The sequence below is a fragment of the Phaenicophaeus curvirostris genome, chromosome 5 (assembly GCF_032191515.1).
Source record: "Phaenicophaeus curvirostris isolate KB17595 chromosome 5, BPBGC_Pcur_1.0, whole genome shotgun sequence".
Taxonomy (NCBI): domain Eukaryota; kingdom Metazoa; phylum Chordata; class Aves; order Cuculiformes; family Cuculidae; genus Phaenicophaeus; species Phaenicophaeus curvirostris.
Genome location: NC_091396.1, coordinates 45,597,291 through 45,617,440, shown reverse-complemented (window position 1 = coordinate 45,617,440; position 20,150 = coordinate 45,597,291). Strand labels below are relative to the sequence as shown.

The window sequence follows — 20,150 nt, the reverse complement described above, 5'->3', positions numbered from 1 at the left end:
GCTTTTTTTTAAGTTAGGTTTATTTAGCAATAGAAGTTATGTACATGTAAGAGAATCCCTGCAGCACGAGACATGCACAAAGCAGCAAGGGACTGAAAGTGGTGCTGCTCAGCGGCCCTCCTCATCACCTGTCATCCCACTTTACTCAGCAGCAGGGCCAAGATTAGAAAGGGACAGGTGAGAAATTTATCAGTCCACGTGGCAGAGTCTTCAGGCAGAGCCTTCCCAGCAACCAGTATTAAAACAAGCGGGCGCCATAGCCAAATGTCTGTTTAATGCTCTCGAAGTAGTAATGCTGCCAGCCTTGCTTTGTTCTTTCCTCCTCACTGGCAGGAATACCCTTGCCTTCCAAGCACACTTCGGTCTCACCACCTTTGTCAGTGAAGTTCAAGGCAATTGTTGCAAAGTGCCCTGGAGGAACCAAAGCAAATCTGTCAGTAGTGTGTATTATAGTATTTGCCGCCCAAGAAGCTGCTCTGCTCCTTCTCTCACACCGCACCACTTTAAAGACTCCTCAGGATTCTTCCCAGAAGATCTATTTATGATAGCTGCAGGCCTTTCTCAGAAGCAGAGAGAGGCAAGGGCTCCCTCTTCATGGGGCTCGAAGCAGTTGCAGCCATAGCTGAGCAAGCTGCTACTTCATAGCTTCTAATCCCTCTCGGCTGCGGCTTTAAGCGATGGCTGATGATTCTGATCATGTGGGATATGAAGCTGGGATAAGGCAGGTGCAGCTCTTAGAACACAGTATGCTCCCCAATCACAAGCCACAGGGCAGTGTACAAGCTGGGGCTGGAATTCTTCTGACACAGGCAAGGCACATAATACCATAGTCCATTTTTAGACTACTTACCAGCTGGCCAAGATTTAAATCTCCATTTCATAACAAGTTGCTTCTCAGGGACCTTGAAAAGAGAGAAAAACACTAATAGTAACTTTTTGGAAATTCTGCAATCTAATAGACAACTAGAACTGTGTTGATCTGAAGCCTTAGAGACCCCTTGAGAAACACAGAGGGGAAGAGATTTAAAGTGTCTTTTTCTTTCCACTCCTCTTCTAGGAATGTAAGTCATAGCAGAGCCTCAAACACTGAGACAGCGTCCCTGTGCAGAAGACTTTAGTAGCAGGAGGGCTAAAGGCAAAAGTGTCAGTTACCATCTTTAATACCCCTCCAACCCCTAATAAGTAAGTAAAATCACACATACACAGGGCAAGTGCATGACTGGAAGCCAGATTTTCTCCCCAGACTTATCTCCCGTACATTAATCCATACTACAAGAAATGCTTCAACAGCCACAGTGATTATAGATAATTATTGGGCACCAGGTAGAACACCACAATTAGCTAATTGAAGGATTGATACAGAACTGATATTTCAAAAATGAAAACGCTGCCCTCGAGCAAGATACACCTGCACTAGTTGGTACTTACTAGATCAACAAACTCTCCTGTGACGCTGCCATCCAGCAACTGAAACTTGCCTCCTTTATCAGCCTCCACAGCAGCTTGCGCGTGAGTGAAAGCTTGGACCATCTGAAAAAAATTCAGGAGGAGACCTGTATTACTGGACATTATCTGCTCACAAACTTGTTGCCTAATGGCTCCCACTCAGCTACAAAAGTTCTGGAAGAGGAGGCAAGTAAGTAGCCTTCATCAAGGAAAGACAAAAAACATGCCCTTGCCAGAAAAACTTGGCTATAGCCACTACATCAGCATTCTGCAGGCCAAGGGAGAACCTTTAGTTGTGACATTCTATGCAGTGTTCTGTAACCCATACTCTGACTTTCTCTGTTAATTCCTTAATAAAACCTAGTTCTAAGAAAAGGTCATTTTTTTTTATTTTTCTTTTTTAAAAAAAGGAGAAACAAAAGGCTAATGCCTTGTTTAAATAATTATACAATGCTGCTCCCTCTTCTTAAACTATATAATAGTGGGCAGGAGAGCCAAACGTACACTTAGGTACCACCTAACCTTAAAAGGAAAAAACAAAACAAACCCAAGAAGCACACAACTGTGTGCTAAGAGATCTGACCACATGCAGCGAGGGATACACCTACAGCCAGGTGCTGACAAAAGTCTGAAACTGGCTTCTGGCTGGTAGTAATCCTTTCTTGTCAACTGTATGAAAAGATGCACATGAGCTTTAAGTGACTGTTCTGCAGTCCAGTTTTCTTAACCCACTCTTGTGGATTGTGAGCTTCTTACAGCATGTCTTAAAAAGCTTCTTGAGAACAACCTCCTGTGTGCAAAGAACAATTCTCAGAACAAGCTTGGCAGTACCTCCTGATTAATGAACACCCGGTAAAGCTCCTCAGGAGATGTTAAGAAGGTGTCCTTCAAGCTGATCTTGCATGTAGGGATCTTGACTCCTATGGGTTTGGACTGCGATGGGGCAGTACTGCTGCTAGTAGCCATCTAATGAAACAACAAGCAAAATAAACACACACACTTTTTTTCACAGAAAAACTTCACAGGTGTTCACATACCAAAGAGAAAAAGCAAACACCTTTGGTAAAGATATAATTCAGTACAATGGGTGGATGAGGTGCTGAGGGGCACGGTTTAGCATTTGATAAGAATGGTTGGACTCGATGATCTGGTGGGTCTCTTCCAACCTGGTGATTCTGTGTTCTATGAGTGTAAAAAGCAGGTTTATCACCCTGCTCCAATTAAGAAGTATCATGTACTGCAAATCAAAAGTGTCAGGCCTACACCACAGAGTGCCAATTCCTGAAAAGAACAAATGTTTTTTATATAAATACATACATATTTCCTTTAAGCGGCATAGGTTGCTCCTGTGAGCCCTGGAATCTAATACCGTGTACTCTTCTTCACAGATCCAAAGCATGTTTGCACAATTTTACATACCTTGCGGTCCTCTCCTTTAGGAGCCACCTGCGGTGTTGTTTCCGTGTGTTCACCATTCACTGTGGGCAAAATCATGCCCTGGGTGAATTCTGAAATGACAGGAATGCATACGTGAAACCAATAAAACCTTTTAACTGTTCTTCAAAACACACAGTCAAAAAGGGCTTCCTGGGCTCTCCCCTGCTCTTGCTGGCACCCACGACTTGAAACCAGTTTTTAAAAAAAGTAAACAGACCTCTTTTTACAATTAATTTTTCTCACCCTCGCTATGCTCCACCAAAGGCCAGAACCTTCCTCCTCTTCCTAGTCAAGACATATTGATTGCTATCTTCTATCTGTTGCTCTCATAGTAATGTTAGCCTTACACTTAAGTTGTTTTGTTCTCTCTCTCTAATATAAACAGCAATCAAATCTCAAATACTTTTGACAAATCAAGCTTTTCCACTTCTTTTCAGACTGGCTCTCTATCTCTTGTATCACGGTAGCACAGAATGAAGTCACCACCAACTCCATCTTTGATTTATCCTTTTTGACCCCAGAGACTAGGACTATATGCAGATATCCAAGGGAGGTCCCACCAGTGCCCTGTTCAGCAGCACCAGTGCCTCACCAACTCCGCCAGAAGCTTCAGCCTCTTTCGGCATCACGTTTGATTTTTCTCCAGCACTACCACCTCTGTCTTTACCAATTACAAATCAGTTTGCTTTTACTCCTTACCTGTTGAAACTCGCAAAATTCCATTATGTAGCAAGATTTTATTATATGTGCATAATTCATACTTCACAATACTTTCCACAGTTTCAGCACAGGATGGGGGATGATGTGATTGAGAGTAGGAGAAGGGCTTGGGGTGCTGATTGATGAGGAGCTCTACGTAAGCTAATAACATACGCTCGCAGCCCACAAAGCCTAGGCTGCATCAAAAGAAATGTGGCCAGCAGGTCGAGGGGAGGTGCCTCTCCCCCTCTACTCTGCTCTCATGATACCCTAGTTGGAGTATTGTGTCCAGCTCTAGAATCCTCAACATAAGAAGGATATGGAAATGTTGGAATAGGTCCAAATGAGGGCCACAAAGATGATCAGAGGGCTGGAGCACCTCTGCTATGAGAACAGGCTGAGAGAGTTAAGAGTTGTTCAGTGTGGAGAAGAGAAAGCCTTATAGCGGCCTTCCAGTACCTGAAGGGGGCTACAGGAAAGCTGGGGAGGGATATTTTACAAGAGCATGTAGTAATAGGACAAGAGGGAATGGCTTTAAATTATAAGGGGGAATATTTAGATTAGACATTATTCACAATCAGGGTAGTGAGGCACAGGCCCAGGCTGCCCAGGGAAATTGTGGATGTCCCCTCCCTGGAAGCGTTCAAGGCCAGGTTGGACGGGGGCAGCAACCTGGATGCAGAAGTTTGATCCTAGAAAAACAGAAAACAGTGCTAGCAAAACCTGAGTTTCCAGCACATGTAGCGTAATACAGGAAAATGGATAGAAAAAGTGACTCTAGCGTTCCCAGCCGGCACTAGAGAGCAAAGGTGAAGTCAAGCAAAGCAAACTGTTTTAAAGCAGTTGGAGTTATCTCCTAAAGAAAGTAATCTTGATGCAGATGCCAAGACAGCTCATTCAATGACACCAACAAAACCTGTAGAGCAATTTCCAGCTGTCAGTTATTCTCAAATCCAAGTAAAACCAGCTGCCTTTACTACCATAGCAAAAGAGAAAAAATAAACCAGAGAGAAATACCACTTTCCAAGGGAGCAAGCAAAGGGAAGGCTAGATTGTACCACATGCAGCAACTGATACTCTGTGTCACTGGGGCAGCAAACACATATTACTGCCTTTATTTTCTCTACAGCTGAGCTTCAGAGTGTGAAGGACGCTTTTAAAACATACATCAAAACACTTGGTTTATTATTGGACTGTCACTCTAAACAATCTTCCTGGGCTGTGCTACAGAAGTGCTTCTTGCTCACTATTTCCAGAGACAGAAAAATTGCTCTGATACCTTCCTGTTAAAATGGGGTAAGGAACTCATATTCCCTCCTCTCCTTAACCTCAGCTCTTCTTTTAGCATTAGCACACATGGGTTCCCATAACAGTTCTCCCTCTCTTTTACGTACCTGTTTTAAGAGTGCTGATGTAAGTTTTCATTGCATCTCTAATTTTTTTTGTACCCTCTTGCTTCATTAGCATCTTTAAGTTAGTGTCAGGCTCATCTTTAGCAAGGCTGACAAGGATCTAAACAAGAAAGACAGGGGCTGATTAACAAGGCCATGCTTACGGTCTTTTTATTACTCAATTCAACATTTTGGCTAAACTTTCACAAGCAGCAGTGCAGTTCAGCCTACCTCTCTCCACCTACACTAACATACACATGTATGTAAATACATTCATGTGCTTCCAGAAGACAGGAATTAACTCAATAAAGGTACAACATGATGAGGAGGGTCTCTTCATCAGAGAGTGTAGTGACAGGATGAGGGGTGATGGTTTTAAAGAGGAAGATGGTAGGTTTAGATTAGACATAAGGAATAAATTCTGCACTGTGAGGGTGATGAGACACTGGAATAAATTGCTCAGAGAAGTCTTGGACGCCATGTCCTTAGAGGCATTAAAGGCCAGGAAGGATGAGGTTTTGAGCAACCTGATCCAGTGGAAGGTGTCCTTGTCCATGGCAGGGGGGATTGGAACCAGTGATCCTTAAGGTCCCTTCCAAGCCAAACCATTCTATGAATCTACTAACTTAAGCAGTCTCTAACACTAAAAATGTAGACGTTCTGGAAATAGATTCCTGTCAGAACAGCCATACAGCCAACATTATAAGCCTTTAGCTCTGCTTACCTCGACTTCATCAATGTCATTTTCATCTGAGAGATTAGGAATCTCCACATAACCTTTGTACTTTACTCCTGTCTTTGAGATGCCTGCAATTACAATTATGTCATTTGGATCAACATTTCTTACCCTGGTTGTTGGAAAAACAAACTTGTATTACACCATAACACAATACTCCCCTTTGCTGTTATTTCCCAAATAAGAGAAGTACCCTTAATCTTATATTTGAATCTGGCCTTGAAACAGGAAACAAGAACACCACTCACCAGTCCATGCCAGTTTGATAGCCCATTCATAGAAGAAGATAAGCTTCCCCTTGCGGTTGTTGATGGAGGCCTCTCCATCCAGCTTGCTCACTTCTGTCACCTCACATGCCCCTTCCTCCCCCTCCACCCTGACAGGCAGGAGGAGAGTTTTCAGCCGCTCTGTGGACCAGTTGGAGGCATCTCGCTCCGTCCTGCGAGAAAACCAGGCGGCGTGAGAATCCGGGACAGGGAACACAGCGCATGCTGGGAGGATCCATCTTTCTCCCAATCCTTCCCTGCCCCAGTACACACAGACAGACACAGCCCTTCGTTCCCCGGGGTCCCGGAGACGGGGCCGCAGCCCGGGCCCCTGGCGGGCAGGCAGAGCCGCAGCCCGGCCGCTCACCAGTGCCAGTTGTTCACGTTGGTGGCGTCCGCACGCTGCTCCACGATCCAGCGCGGGTCTCCCTCCCCCCACTTGGCCATCAGGACCGGGACCAGGGCCGCTCCGCGCCAGACACCCGTGGAAACTGCTAGAACGGCCGCGCCACCTCCCGGCTTCCGGCCGCGGGGCGGTCCTTCCGGCGGCGCTCCGAGCCCGGCGCCGCCGCGCGGCCCTCTGGGAGTTGTAGTCCGGCCTCTGCGGCCGTGCTCCGTCCCGGGCGTGGGGAGGTGGGGCCGCCCGCCAGGCGGTGCGAGACTACGCGTCCCGGCGTGCCCCGCGCGGCCGCCCTCGCTTCCGGCCCGCCCCTCCTCTCCCCTGTCGGCGGGAGGCGCGGCGGGGACGGCTTCAGCACCGGCACCGGGCGGGGGACACCCCCGGAGGCAGCCGCTCCCCTGAGGCAGCCGCACGGTGCTGTTGCAGATGAGCAGGACGCGGGCGGACGAGGAGGAGTACTGGCACAGCTCCAAGTTCCGGGCCTTCACCTTCGACGACGAGGATGACGAGCTCTCGCAGGTGGGGCCCGGGCCCTGCCCGGCGTGTGACACGCACCTCCCCGCACCCAGACGCCTCCCGCACCTCCCCGCGCAGCCCCCGCTGCTCTCTCAGCCCTGCGCTTCGCTGAGGGTCCGTGCTTTGGGGGAAGGAGCTCGCATCCTGCCCTGTGCGGAGGCCACCGAAGGCTCCCGCCTCGCCCCCACGGTAGCCGGTCCGAAATCTGATTAGGACCGTGGTTCTTCACCCGTGCGCTAAGCTGCATCTCCCGCTGGTTGAGCTGTCGGTGCCTTTGGAAGGGTGGTGAGGAAGGGCTGCTGTGGCTGTTGAATGCCCGAAGGTGTAAAATACCTCCTCCGTAGGAGGCAGTGGCAGCTGAAGAAGCTGTTTTTAAAACTCTTAAGAGAGGTTGGTTGAAGGTAAGAGGGAACAAAGCACGTCCTGCAATACTGATTGTCTTTATACAAGCTCTTTTCTTTTGTCCACAGCTGAAGGAATCCAAACGGGCAGTAAATAGTCTTCGGGATATTGTTGATGATGATGATGATGATGACCTTGAGAGGGTCAGCTGGAGTGGAGAACCTGTGGGAAGTAAGTGCAGAAGTACCATGAATTATTCTTGAGGCAGAGGGAGTTAAAGTTACTGCTTAAATCGTGTCATTTAGTTGAGGCCAGGAGTACTGCTTACTATCTAATCCTGCATATCTAATCTAATTCCAGTCTCCTCAGGTCACGTTGATTTACCTGTGTGGATCCACTGAAAAGAGAGCGAGCAGAAGCCCAGATTACATAAAGAAGCAGAGTGCAGACAAGTGGAGGGAATTCACTGTGTTTTTCCCAACATGTAGCCCAGCTTAGAACAGATATTTTGGAAGTTATGTCTTGATGCTTATCATGCTCAGCTGCTCTGCAAGATTCTGGGTGATCATTTCCTTCACACTGCTGCCTAAAATGGCACCATTTAAAGGTTGCTGTGCTTTGTACCCCCGGACTTTAAGGACATATTCCAAGGTTTAGTGTGTGTTTATAGACTGACTCTTATGCTTGAAGCTTGAAAGGGACATGTAAACATTAAGCAAATGTGTTTCTAGTGATGACAGGAGCGAGCTCATGACCTATAGATGGTGCTGTCTTCTGTACGTTAGAGTTAATGACCCACAGAATATGTGGTGCTTGCTAGCCACTGCCAAAGAGTGAAAATTTACATTTGTATCACCCAGAGGACCCTTTAAAGAGTCTGTTCTTGTACGGTGCTCTAGCTCCTCTCTCTGGTTTGAGCTGTTTCTTTTGCCACCCAAAGTCTCTACCTATTTGTTGCTTTTTTTTGCTCTATCACCCTTTTCTTAAATGTCTGTTGTGCAGCTGGGTGAAAAGAAGGGAAAACTATGTCTTAATCAAGCAGGAGGGAGACACATGCGTTATTGCTAGCAGTGTATGCACAGAAATAGGTTTCTTCCCCATGCAGACAAAACACCTGTCTGAGTTTTCTGGTATTCAGGAAGGTATGTACTTACGCTTCTGTAATTTGAGGTAAGCTAGGGATTCCCTTTTTTGTTCTGTAGCTTTAAAGCGAAGATTTTGCTTTGCCGCATGCAACAACATGTAAGTGTTGGGTGGTCTGTGCATTTTTTTTATGTGTAAGCCATAAGCAGCTGTACAACATTGCTGAAATCAACCATTTCTGGAGGACAATGTACAACTGTTTAATAAGCAGTATTACACAAGGTTGGGGTTCAGTGCACTGCATCTACATAGTGCTAAGGGTCAAAGATACCAGGATGTGTTAGTGCAGAGTTGAAAATAAACACTTGGTTACATTCCTGCCATACCATAAGATCATACTTTACAGATTGGTTTTCTCTTTCTCTGTTATAAATTATCTCTGTCTGCACGTAGGTATCTCCTGGTCAATCAAAGAGACAGCCTCCAGCAGCGCTAGCTCGCTGGATGGCCGAGACTCCAGCGTACAGAAGGGCTCTTCCTCCTATGCTGCTTTTCCCAAACAAGTTTCCTCCTACTCCTTGAGCAGCTTTTTCAAAGGTGAGGTTCCTTGTATACAGCAGGGACAAGTGGGTTTCCTCTCAAGAGTGTCAAGGGGTAGTGGTGTTATCTGACGTGAATCATTTTCTCTTAAGTGAAAACAGGGAAGCTCTGATCTCTTCTCATTGTGGGAGTGCATCTCTCACTGGTCTGAAGTTGGAGAGACTCTTGTGCAGAAAATCTCATACTCTTGTGGTATGGGAGGAGGGGGTTGGAAATGATGGCTTCTTAAAAGTCAGGTTCCGCAGAACAGCAAGGTGTAGAGCACACCGCTGTACAGCAATCCAGGCTACAAAGGGACTGGCTTGATGTGTGACCCTTATTTGATCTTCAGTACAGTAGAGAAGACAAGTTGATTATTCTTTTCTCGGAGCTCAGCTGGCTGCTGTTGGTGTTATAGTTGGTTCAGCAAACACAGGGTAGCAGCAGTGGTAGCATAGCTAGTTATGGATGGGGGGAACAGCATGTCAAGCTGTGGAGAGACTCAGACAGCTTGCAAGTTGTCCCATACCCAGAAAACTTTGTCTGTCTTGCTCTGGGGTGTTTTTTTACTCTCAACTTTGATAATGCAGTGATAATGAAGGGCATCCAAATTGCAGCGCCAGTGAACAAAGTTGTCCATGTTGCCATGGCCTAAGCACTGCTGCATGCTTGAGCCTTTGCTCTGCAGGTAGGCGAGTGATTTCAGGCTCTCTAACGTCTCCCGTCCTCAGCAACAAGAGGACAGGTAGGCCAGGATGTGATATGGTCTGTGGTGCCACAGACGGCTTTAAAGCCTTAGGCTGCAAGCAGGTGAGCCCCAGCTATGCCAGTGTAGTGTGAATCACGGTACAGAGTGACTTGTGCTGCAGCGGCATAGCTGCAGTGCCCTGGCTTGCAATTCAGGTTTATGTTCTGCATGACAGCAGTGTCGCTGATGAAAACACAGGTCTCTCATTAGTGTTTGTTTTGATTTCAGGACGAAACAAACTTCCAAGTTTCCAGTCCCTTTCAGATGGTAAGTTTTGACTCCTTGACTTGCTTTAGGAGGGATGCAGGTTTATGTAAAACTAAGTATTTACCAAAAAAGGGAAGTGCCATTTTCCTTATGCTGCAGAAAGGGAAACCGAATCATGGGATGTCTGAAGGTCATTCAGCAAAGAAGTGAAAAAGTTAGCATGATGGTTTGGAGCAGTCTTCTTATGTTCAACTAGCAACTGCTGGATTTAGAGCAACTTTATATTGCCATTTGGTGCTTGAGTTTGGGTCTTCTGCCAGGAAAACCAAGAAAAGGGTGGGTTTGGAAGTGGGTGTGAATCAAGATTTTGATATGCTTTGCCTTTCCCTCTCAGCCCTCTCTGACACGGGAGTTAAAAACTATGCCCCAGAGCTGCGCAGACCAAAAGCTGAGTACAAGGTGAGCAGCCTGCGTTTGTAGTGTGTTGAGATTTGGAGACCTTCCTACTCTATTGGTTTCATGGGAGGCGATTAATTGCTGTTCCAGACACCAGGGGGCAATGTGGGGAATAGGACAGGGAGCTGTGCAAGGCAGCCTCACAGTAATTCAGGTGTTCTTTGCTTTTGCTAAAAGTAGGTAGCTTTACTGAGGGTCTTAGTTATTCCTTCTCCTAATGAATGGCCCAGCAGTCTTTGTGAAAAGGATTTCTAAGTAGTGCTTTGCCTGTAAGCAGCTTTCATGCTGGGTCAGATGAATTTGCATCACATGTGCTTTTTAAATCTGAAGGCATCTAAGTTTCTATTTTATGAATCAATGAGACAGAACAGAGGGAGTTGCACAGAAATGGAGTTCCACTTAGCAGGAATGTTTTTCTCCCAGATAGGCCATGTTAGTGTTGCAGAATCTAGTGGATTTGGGAACTGGCTGGATTCCTCCTACTAGGTGTGAGGTTGTGGTTCCATGTCCCCAGGACCAGCAGGTAACAGAGCTGAGCACATATTCCCAACAGATACAGACATGTTCAATACTAACACAGCTGCCCACAGGAATTAACACTTACAGAAGCCAGTGCCTTTACCAACAGATGCATAAATACACAACACTCAAGCCTGATCCTGAGCCACCTTGCTGCCTGAATGGGATTGAATTCCAATAGTGGAACACATACACACACAATGGGTTTCTCCAGTAGCTGGTCTTAGACACCCAGTTTATTGTGTAGCTGAATCCCAGATCTCAGTCTCCTCCAGCTGCAGGCACCTAGATCCTTGAACTCCTAAGGTTCATGGTCCTATTGCAGTTCCTGGTGTTCAGACTGCTTATTCTACTAACTGCATTCTGGTTTGAGTTTAAGCCGTACTAATTCTATTAACTTTTCAGTTAAACCATTTCTAAATGACTGCATTTTCTGAAAATTAAGAACATGTTGTATTCTGATCTGTGCCTGCAGAGGCAGTGGATCAGGAAGAAGGGTTGTACAGTCTCTTAAAAGCAAGCTGTTTGAGCTTGGAATTCACTAGTGTTCATACAAAATGTACACTTGGAATAGACAGCCCACTCACAATGAAGGTGGTTAAATATAGAATTTCGTGTGAATATAGGACAGACTGCAGTAGTCCATTGCGGGGCTCAGTCACAGGCACAGTAACTAGCCACTTGTTCAGACTTGGCAGGTACCCTGTGGCCCCTTTTCCCTCTATTTCCCCATGCTTGTTCCTGCCCAATTAACTTTGATCCCTCCCTTTCCTTGCTTGTCTTTCCCATAAACTTCTATAACAAGCCTCACACGTTTACACAACCCTATTAGAAGAACACAGAAGAGGAAATTAGTGGCAGCTTTGAAACAGTGTCCTGACAGTAACAAGCTGAGGAGTTTTCTCTGGTCAGAGGTGCTGGAGAGAACTCTGGTGCTCAGGACATTTGACGCTCAGCTATACATTGACTTGAGAGACTTGTGCACTCTGAGTCAGCCCTTTTTTACTTTAGATTTTGTCATTCAATAAATCTTCAATGAATTTAAAATTCAGTGTCCTCAGAGCTGGTTCTGGTTACCCCCTTTTTCTGGCTCTTTTGAGACAGAAGTCTAAATTACAACTGCTGATTCGAGTGTCTCACAAAGATTTAGGTGTTTTCTTGGAGTCTGAGATGAGGAGCAGCTCAGACCATGACCACTTTTTATCCAGTGCTTCCAGGTCATAGTGTCTGCAGACGAAGAACTTCAGTCATTGCAGCAGCAGTAGCGTATTAACCTAAAGATGGTCTTGCTACAGCTTCAATGCTGACACACCACAGAAGCTACAGCTTTGATTCACATTGTACTGGTCCTGTGTGACTTTCTAGGCACTTGCCCGAGGCTGTTGTCCCTGTGTGTTTTCCATGGTGCTGTGGAAGGCTCTGTCTGAATTGTAACGAGAAACTGATTCCTTCTCCTTCAGTTTTGGGTTTGTCAGTTTTGCATGTAATTTGTTTGTCTTTCTGAAAGCAACATTGGAGGTTTAATTTGCAAGGACAGCCTGTTGAAATGCACTTCTTATGAAGGCAATGGTGGCAGACCTGACTGAGGCAATAGAAAGACTGTGTTAAGTGGCATGCAGAGTCTGAGGGGTCAGTATCTGCACATGAGCACTGTAGGGGCACATCCTGCTAACACTGCCCCAGAGCAGCTGTCTGATGTCTGAGAAGCTACACATAGGCCATCACTCTGATCCAGGAAAAGTGGAAGACAGCTTGGGGACTGCTGGTGTGATCTGGCCTCTTGAGGCTCAAGAGCTCTATTTCCCTTGTTACAGGATTACAGCAGTGATTGGAGTCCCAGAGATACAGTCAGGCGAATGCAGAGGGGCAAGGTAAGGACTTTTCGCTCCCACCTGCTTGCAGGAGATGGAGGGTGGGTGGTCCTAAACTGCTTTACGCTGCCTTATGCTCCTGGCTGTTCTCCCCCGAGCACGGAGAGGGATCCCTGTTACTTGCAGCATCTAGCAGGGCTGGTGCTCTACCTGTCTGCTGCTTTGCCAGGTGGCAATGCTAGGGTTACACTAGCTTGGGAGCAGAAGGAAACCTTCAGGGTTTTGTTGCATTGTTTACTTGTGTTGTCCCCTCAGCAAGGGTCTGACAAGAGGTATCTGTACTGCTCTGTTCCTTTCTACCCTTTCTGCTCCCTTGGACTTGGTTTATTTAAAAAAATTCTGAGGTTGTGGGGCTTTACTTCCTTTCTGAGCTAGTAACAAGTGGAGGGAGGAAAGAAGTAATCTTGGTTACACTGGAGCTGGAATCTTAGTCTTGGCTACCTTGGTCTGCAGTGAGCGCACAGGGAGCTTGTGGTTTCACTCTGCATGTGACTTCTCAAAGGCTGAGGTGAACTAGAGGCTGAGAGAGGCCACAATTATGGGGTAATAAGAAAGAAGGAAGTGTCTTACAACTGCACTTTTCTGGTCTCCTATATGGAAAGAGCCCTGAAGAGTTTCGTCCTCCTGCCAGGGCTGGTGGTTTGTGGTGTGCTGAGAAGTTTTGCCTTGTTACAAGGGTGTGTTTCCTGGACGTGAAATGCCTGCTGTCCTAGCCTAGGCAATGAGGAAGGTTAGCTCTGCAACCCTTGTGGGCAGATTCCCGGGGATCATGCAGAATGTGATTTCAGCTAAATGAGAAGTTTTCTGCTGGTTGGGAAGGCGTTTATTCATATTGCTGAAGGGATCATGGGGGAAGAATAGGTAGTACCTTGGGGGCTGGTTCAGCCTGGGGATTGTCTGATGTCCCAAATGCCTACTTTATACCCCTTCTGTCTCCAGGTGTGCTCTTTAGAGAGATTCCGCTCCCTGCAGGACAAGCTGGTGCTCTTGGATGAAGCTGTGGTTGGGCACGATGGGAATGTCATTACAGCTGTGAGTCCTGCTGGGGCCAAATAGGGCTGGGACCTCCTGGGTGACCCCACAGAGGGTGCTTGTGTGAATGCAGTCCATTGGCCACGTAATCTTGAAAGAAGGGGGGTTGTTCTTAAACCCAAGAAGTGACTGAAAAGCGTTAAAGCTTAGACTGGAAGGTTCCATATTCCTGCTGGCTTTCCTGCTACTCTGCAGAATTCATGCCAGGTTAATAACAAAGAACCTGATCCTTCAGCCTTACGGATCTTCGCAGCAGCTTCTTGAAGGCCAAGGTTTAATTTGCTCCTTGCAGCACAGAAGATTTTAGGGGCCTCTCCAGTTTATCTGGTTTCTAAGCAGGTGGTGAATGGGGCTGTATTAGAGCTTCCCTCATCCCGGTCTTTTAAGCCCTTGGATCTCTCATGGAAAGGTTTTCATTTGTAAATGTTGGTCTTGCTTACCTAAGCTCCAGAGCAGGAGCTTAGGCAGGCATCCAGGCAGCTGTGGCCCTGGCTCACTGCTTCTCCTGTGATAAGTGAGCAGAATTCAGACAAAGCTCCAAAAGCCGTGTCTTCAGAAACCCTTTGCAAAAGCTTCCCCAAGCCTTGACCAATTTGTTGTCTGTCTGTCTTAATTCTGATGAAGACTGATCTGTTCAGCTGAGAGCTGCCTCTCTGTGCTCACAGGTTCTGATATTCCTGAAACGAACGCTAAGGAGAGGTAAGTGTGACTGGGTCCGTGGTTTCTATAGTGTGTTTTGGTTAAGGGCAGAGGAGCTAGTTCTTTCATTGGGTGCAGGTTGCAAAGAGAGCATCCAGGGTATTGCTACTTTTCTGAGCATGAAATATTTTTACAGCGAGTCTAATATGGGAGGGGGGAGATGGTAGCGTCCACAAAGGTCCCAAAGAGGAGTTTTAAGGGGTGGTAGCCAGTAGTGATGATGGGGTGAACGAAAAAGAATCTGTAGGGGTAGCACACTGCTGTGAGTTCAGCTGGCAGCCTGCTGAATGGGGTCTTCCCCTGTGCTCTACCCTCCAGGACTGTTTTGAGATGAGATAAGGTTGTTGAATCCTGCCAATGGCTTGCAAATCCATACACCATGCTTTAGGCCCCTCTGGCTCGATAGCGCTAACTTACTTTACCCACCTGTACATATCTCTCTCCTGTAGAGATCTTGTTTCGGGAGCTGGAGGTGCGGCAGGTGGCCTTGTGTCATCTGATCCATTTCCTCAAAGAGGCGGGTGAGCAGAAGTTTCTTCTGGATCTGCTCAGGTGAGGCTCTTGTCCAGCCTTGTGGTGGGGCTGAGCACACTGCTAGGAACCTGCCTCCAAGCTAATGCTTGCTCATTGCCTTTTGCAGGTTCCTAGACAGAACTGAGGAAGTTGCTGTGAGTATTCCCAGGAACAGAAGCTCCCTTTCCTCAGTGAAGAGAGGGTGTAGTGGGCAGGGGAAGGCTGGCTGCAGGGTGTTTGGTAGTTGGATAAGAGCTTTGCATCCCCATTTTGCCCTCTGGAGTCCTGCACTTCCCAAGTCCCTGAGAAGACTGTGCTGTTTTTCCCTCTCTCTCCAGCTGTCCCAGTACCGAGAGCATTTGAACATCCAGGATGTAGAAAAAAGGCGGGAATTTCTGAAAGGCTGCGTTGGGTAAGAAACAATGCAAGAGAGCGGAAGGGGTGTGGGTGCTTCACAGAAGGTGGCAGTAAAGAAAATTAGACCTCTGTTCCAGTGCCATGGCTTATGTAGTTTGAGCGCTGCTGTAGGTTTTGCCTTAGTCGGGAGGTGAGTGTTCTAGACAAAACGTAGACCAGAGAAGAAGAATTTGTGGTGATCATGAGTCCAGCAGCTTTTGTTGCTTGTTTAGGGGCAAAGGTGTTTCAGGGACCTTCTGATCATTAACACTTCAGGTTTTATGAAGAATGAAAGCTTGGGGGCCTGAGCATTTGAAGGAACTGGTAGCATCAGCTTTAGATTGTTCTATGAGAGTTGCCCCATAATTTTTCCTTCTCTGGACCCTGTCTAGGGTAGAGCCAGTTGGAGAGGGCAGCAGGGCAGGAACTTGAGCACCTACTAGCAACTCAGGCTGGGGAGAATGGGAGGTGTTCCCCACATCTCTGCAAGCAGCATGTTTGGTAGAGAATGGCAACCTTTTCAGTGTACTGTGTTAAGAGTTGCTGACACCGTTTCCTTCCTCCCCATCTGGCCAGGCTGCCATTTTCAGCTGAGGATACCTCCCACATCCAAGACCATTATACCCTGCTGGAGCGACAGATCATCATTGAGGTATGAAATCTGTGCTGGTTAGGAGATGACTGGGGCTAGCTGCCAGATCTCTGTCTGTCCCTAACTTATACCACTTTGATTCTAACCTGCCTCCCCTGGCGAGTGTAGTTTAACTGCTGTCCAAGCTCCTGTGCTAGGCACGCGTGAAGTAGCAGACCTAACACTTCGTGGCATGTTGAGGCTGCGCTTGTGCATTGCTGTCACAACACTCGCCTCTGATCTCTACCCTGCACCTGGGTCAGGTAGTTGCTCTGGCTTGTGTTCACCCTGTCTGTCTTCCTTTTTCTGCAGGCCAATGATCGGCACTTGGAGTCGTCTGGGCAGTCGGAGATATTTCGGAAATATCCTCGCAAGGCTTCAATTCTCAACATGCCACTCGTGACCACCCTCTTCTATTCTTGTTTCTACCACTACACAGAGGCTGAGGTGAGGATGATGTGGAAGAAGAGAAGGGTTACGTTACAGGCTTACCCTGTAGCTTTCAATATGTGGGATGGTTAAGCTGGGGCATGTTAATGAAAGAAGGGGAAGGAGGCCCTATTTCATCCCTCAGAGAGACCCAGAAGAACCCAACTCCCTTTTTTCATCTGAGACTGGTTAGGCATTTTCTTTTTTACTCTAAAATGGGACATTCAATCTGAGACAGCCTGTCAGGGAGTTGCCTCCTAGAAACCACTCTCTTACTTCTGGCTCCAAGGAGCCAGAATTGGCCCTTAATCTCATGACACTGAGGTGTATCATACTGGTGTTGGAAATGCTGGAGGTGCACTGCTGGAGGATGTGGGGGAGACTAGAAAGCTAAAGGGGTGGGGTAGTTCCTCTCTTCTGCCAGCTGTTTCCTCCTGACACCGACATGGCAAAAAGCAGTGAAAACTTGGGGAAACACCCTGTGTGAGGCAAACATCTTACAACAGGAGCCTGAACCTCTCCTGTGGCCTGCCCTGCTGAGTTGGCACCAACTTGTCTTTTCTGTATAGGGAACATTCAGCAGCCCAAGCAACCTGAAGAAAACATTTAAGGTACGTGAGTCTCCTGCTGTTGTGGCAGCACTAACTGAAAATGGTCTGCCAAATTCTATTTAGCCAGGGAGGGTGGGTAGAAGGAGTTTGGGAGGCACTGAGATAGGGAGGGGGGCGTGGTATCCTCCTTGAGCAGGGCCATTTTGGAGGCTCAGAAAGGCAGGTGGGGACCATATGGAAGTTTTCACTGCATGCACCTTGGCTGCAATGGCACTTGCAAATCCCCACCTCCTGCTCTTTGCAGTTCTGGTCCTGACCTCAGGCAGCATCTCACTTCTATGCCTGACTGTTGGTGTGGGTCCTAACAGGGCTGAGAGCAGATGCCATTCCAACCTACGCAGGCTTTCTGAACTGTGCTAGTGCTCTCACTGCAGCTTTCTGCTTTGCAGATTCCTGATAAGCAGTATGTGCTGACTGCCCTGGCTGCCCGTGCCAAGCTACGAGCCTGGGATGACGTGGATGCCCTCTTCACCACCAAGGTGAGCTGTGGAAAGCCTTGTCAGGGACTTAATTACAAATACCAATATCTGGCTTGTTCTGGAGTTACCAGACAGGCTGGTTTTATATCAGCAGGGCCCAGCACCTCTGCTTGCAGGGTGTTGTAGTCTGGTGTTCATCTCCTTGCCTAAGACCTCTGCTGGGCCTGGCTTGGCTGCAGCAGCAAGATCAGGGAAAGGTGCCCTCATGCTCCGTTACTGAAGGGTTCACAGCCAACCTGCACGCAGCACTGCACAAACGGCTCGGTCACTGGTGCGCATGGTGGATGGTGGCACACCTTGCTGGCACTGGGGAAAAGCATTTTCCTGTGGCTGGAGGGATTGTCCTTTAGGGTTAGCAGAAGGTTTGCTGTCATTTCAGAACTGGCTGGGCTACACCAAGAAGAAGGCACCTATTGGCTTCCACCGGGTAGTGGAGATCTTGCAGAGAAACAGTGCTCCTGTGCAGGTGAGCAAAGAACAGCTACATATGTCCTCCTGCTCTGTGTTGGGATTTGGGTTGTGAATGATTCCCCAAGTGAGCTGCTTTCTAGCTAGGAGTGGGAGATGAACTTCCTGAGCTGCTGGCTGTACCTGCAGAAGAGAGAGCAGAGATGTTTTCCTTCCCTCACAGGTGCTGCAGGAGTATGTGCGCCTGGTAGAGGATGTGGAGACGCGATTGAACCTCGCTACCAAATACAAGTGCCATGATGTTGTCATTGAGGTAGGTCCCTGCTGTGTGTGTGAAGAGATAAGACAAAAGCCTGCTTTTTCTCCTTAGCTTTCCTGTGCTCTGCCATGTGCCTGATTTTTTTTTTTTTTTTGTAATCCCTGTGGCCTTGGAGCAGTGATACGGTTCCCAGTGGAAGTTAAATGAGCCAGGAGAGTAACTCCTAGCATTTGTGCTGTGGAGTTGTGTTGTGGTGGTAACTTGAGGAGGGACTGAATAGTTGCCCTGCTCATCTACAGGGCACCATGTAATATCGCAGAATTGCTGTGTTGGAAAAGACTTTTGAGATTGAGTCCAACCATACCTGTCCACTATTAAAGCATATACCTAAGCACTTCATCTGCTCGTCTTTTAAACACCTCCAGGAATGGTGACTCAGCCACCTCCCAGGGTGGCCTGTGCCAGTGCCTGATAACCTTTTTAGTAAAGAACTTTCTCCTAATGTCTAATCTGAACTTTTCCTGGGGCAACTTGAAGCCATTGCCTCTCATCTTACTGCCTGTCCTTGGGAGAAGAGACCAAGAAATGTCCTGTTCACTCAGCTGGCTGCTGGTTTTGCTGTTTATCTAGACGTACAGGGATCTGAAGGATCGCATCCAGCTGACGGCATATAAATGCAAGGTGGAGCGAGGCTCTGCAGATGAAGAGAAGATAAACAGCATTCTCAACAACATGGTAACGCCTACTTTTTCTTCCAGAGACTCTCATGAGAAGTGGCTGTGGATTGGGTGTAAGGGCATGGCTGTCCTACGTATTTTTTATCCCTGCTGGGAAGTTAATCTTATGTTTGGGGGTGCATTCAGTGTAGGAGTGAAGGGTGAAAATTATAGCACCCTTTGGCCGTAGCTGTCCTTGTCAGGGATTTGGATTCACTGACTTGGTCCCTGAGGGATCTCTGTTCAGATGTGAGACGCGAGGGATGTTAGTCATGTCTTGTTTTCTCTTTTAGCAAATCCGGTGGAAGAACTGAGCACTTGTGAAGCAGCCTGCTTGGGCGTTGCCTTGCCAGTGAAAGTGGAAACTGTAAAACCCGGTCCAGTGCCAACAGAGCAACTCTGTTACTACTCATTGCATCATCAACACTCCTTGGTGACAGTGGGTGCCTGTGGCTTGTGGGACAGTGGCATTCAGGCTCCTGGTTGAAGGCGGCTGCTCCAATGTAGCCAGCAAAACCATGGTACTGATCCACCAAGACTGATTCTTTTTGGAATCTGATTCTCTTTGACTTGGCTGTAAGCCAGGCACTGCTTTTATTTACAGAGGGAAGTTGATGGGCACAGCAAGGTTGTGTTTGCTCGGGGTGGTGCCTGGGCTTATTCTTGCAAGAGGAACAGATCAGTCACACTCATGGGTCTCTGCCAGACAGCGCTGACCAGTCCCTGTAATGCTCAAGCTGGCTTTGGGCATCACTAGTTTTAGCTGTGGCAGGAGTAAAGCCTACTGGACTGTGTTCTCCCTGCATCAGAGTGTGTTGGGGGAAAGGACCAGCTGCACCTTAAAGCTTATTTTTTTTTGTTGTTATCTGGCTCACCCTAGGAAAAGAGATGTTGTATGAACTCCTGCAGAGAGCCAGGACAGCAGCCTCCACCAGTATCCTTGTACTGGCACTCTGCAATTCTTGGAAGATCGTTTTATCAGGGAAGAATAGGCACCTAGTGTGGAGCTGGTTATAGAGCCCTTCTAGGATGGATGGAAAGCAAGGAGGGTCCTCTCTCAGTTGGCACAAACCTGCTGGCCCCAGCAGCAATTTTCTCTGACAGTGTTATGCCAGGAAGGATTGAATTGCACTTTCTCAAAAACACAACTCCTCAGGCAACTGCTGGCTTCATCCTTCCAGAACTCACTGGAATTCCTTAAATAAAGCTGTCTCTTTGTCCTTTGGCTGCTTATTTCCTTCCTACACTGAGCACTTTGTCACTCTGTATGCTAATCCTGAG

The 20,150-nt window shown here is 47.4% G+C and overlaps 2 protein-coding genes across 2 annotated transcripts; one reads left to right on the top strand and one right to left on the bottom strand.

Moving 5' to 3' along the window:
* AHSA1 (activator of HSP90 ATPase activity 1) lies at nt 1-6,509 on the bottom strand. Its single transcript, XM_069858618.1, has 9 exons — nt 6,343-6,509; nt 5,958-6,148; nt 5,698-5,780; nt 4,977-5,094; nt 2,866-2,954; nt 2,278-2,412; nt 1,429-1,530; nt 851-902; nt 1-411 (listed from the first exon to the last, which is right to left on the bottom strand). The coding sequence occupies exons 1-9, from the start codon at nt 6,420-6,422 to the stop codon at nt 239-241; spliced, it is 1,023 nt and encodes a 340-aa protein (XP_069714719.1). The 5' UTR covers nt 6,423-6,509; the 3' UTR covers nt 1-238.
* Nucleotides 6,510-6,693: 184 nt separating this feature from the next.
* Nucleotides 6,694-20,089, top strand: VIPAS39 (VPS33B interacting protein, apical-basolateral polarity regulator, spe-39 homolog). Its single transcript, XM_069858598.1, has 19 exons — nt 6,694-6,894; nt 7,362-7,464; nt 8,770-8,913; nt 9,872-9,910; nt 10,245-10,309; nt 12,640-12,696; nt 13,636-13,728; nt 14,394-14,427; nt 14,877-14,979; nt 15,068-15,095; nt 15,279-15,352; nt 15,913-15,988; nt 16,280-16,414; nt 16,966-17,007; nt 17,397-17,486; nt 17,866-17,952; nt 18,118-18,207; nt 18,784-18,888; nt 19,163-20,089. The coding sequence occupies exons 1-19, from the start codon at nt 6,802-6,804 to the stop codon at nt 19,181-19,183; spliced, it is 1,479 nt and encodes a 492-aa protein (XP_069714699.1). The 5' UTR covers nt 6,694-6,801; the 3' UTR covers nt 19,184-20,089.
* The last annotated feature ends 61 nt before the right edge of the window (nt 20,090-20,150 follow it).

Coding starts and splice junctions, on each gene's coding strand:
- AHSA1 (XM_069858618.1), bottom strand. CDS start 6,422: ATGGCCAAGTGGGGGGAGGGAGACCCGCGCTGGATCGTGGAGCAGCGT. Junction 2,955..4,976: donor CATCAGCACTCTTAAAACAG/GTACGTAAAAGA, acceptor CTGTCATTTCAG/AATTCACCCAGGGCATGATT. Junction 903..1,428: donor CAGGAGAGTTTGTTGATCTA/GTAAGTACCAAC, acceptor TCTCTTTTCAAG/GTCCCTGAGAAGCAACTTGT.
- VIPAS39 (XM_069858598.1), top strand. CDS start 6,802: ATGAGCAGGACGCGGGCGGACGAGGAGGAGTACTGGCACAGCTCCAAG. Junction 7,465..8,769: donor GAGTGGAGAACCTGTGGGAA/GTAAGTGCAGAA, acceptor GTCTGCACGTAG/GTATCTCCTGGTCAATCAAA. Junction 8,914..9,871: donor CTTGAGCAGCTTTTTCAAAG/GTGAGGTTCCTT, acceptor TTTTGATTTCAG/GACGAAACAAACTTCCAAGT.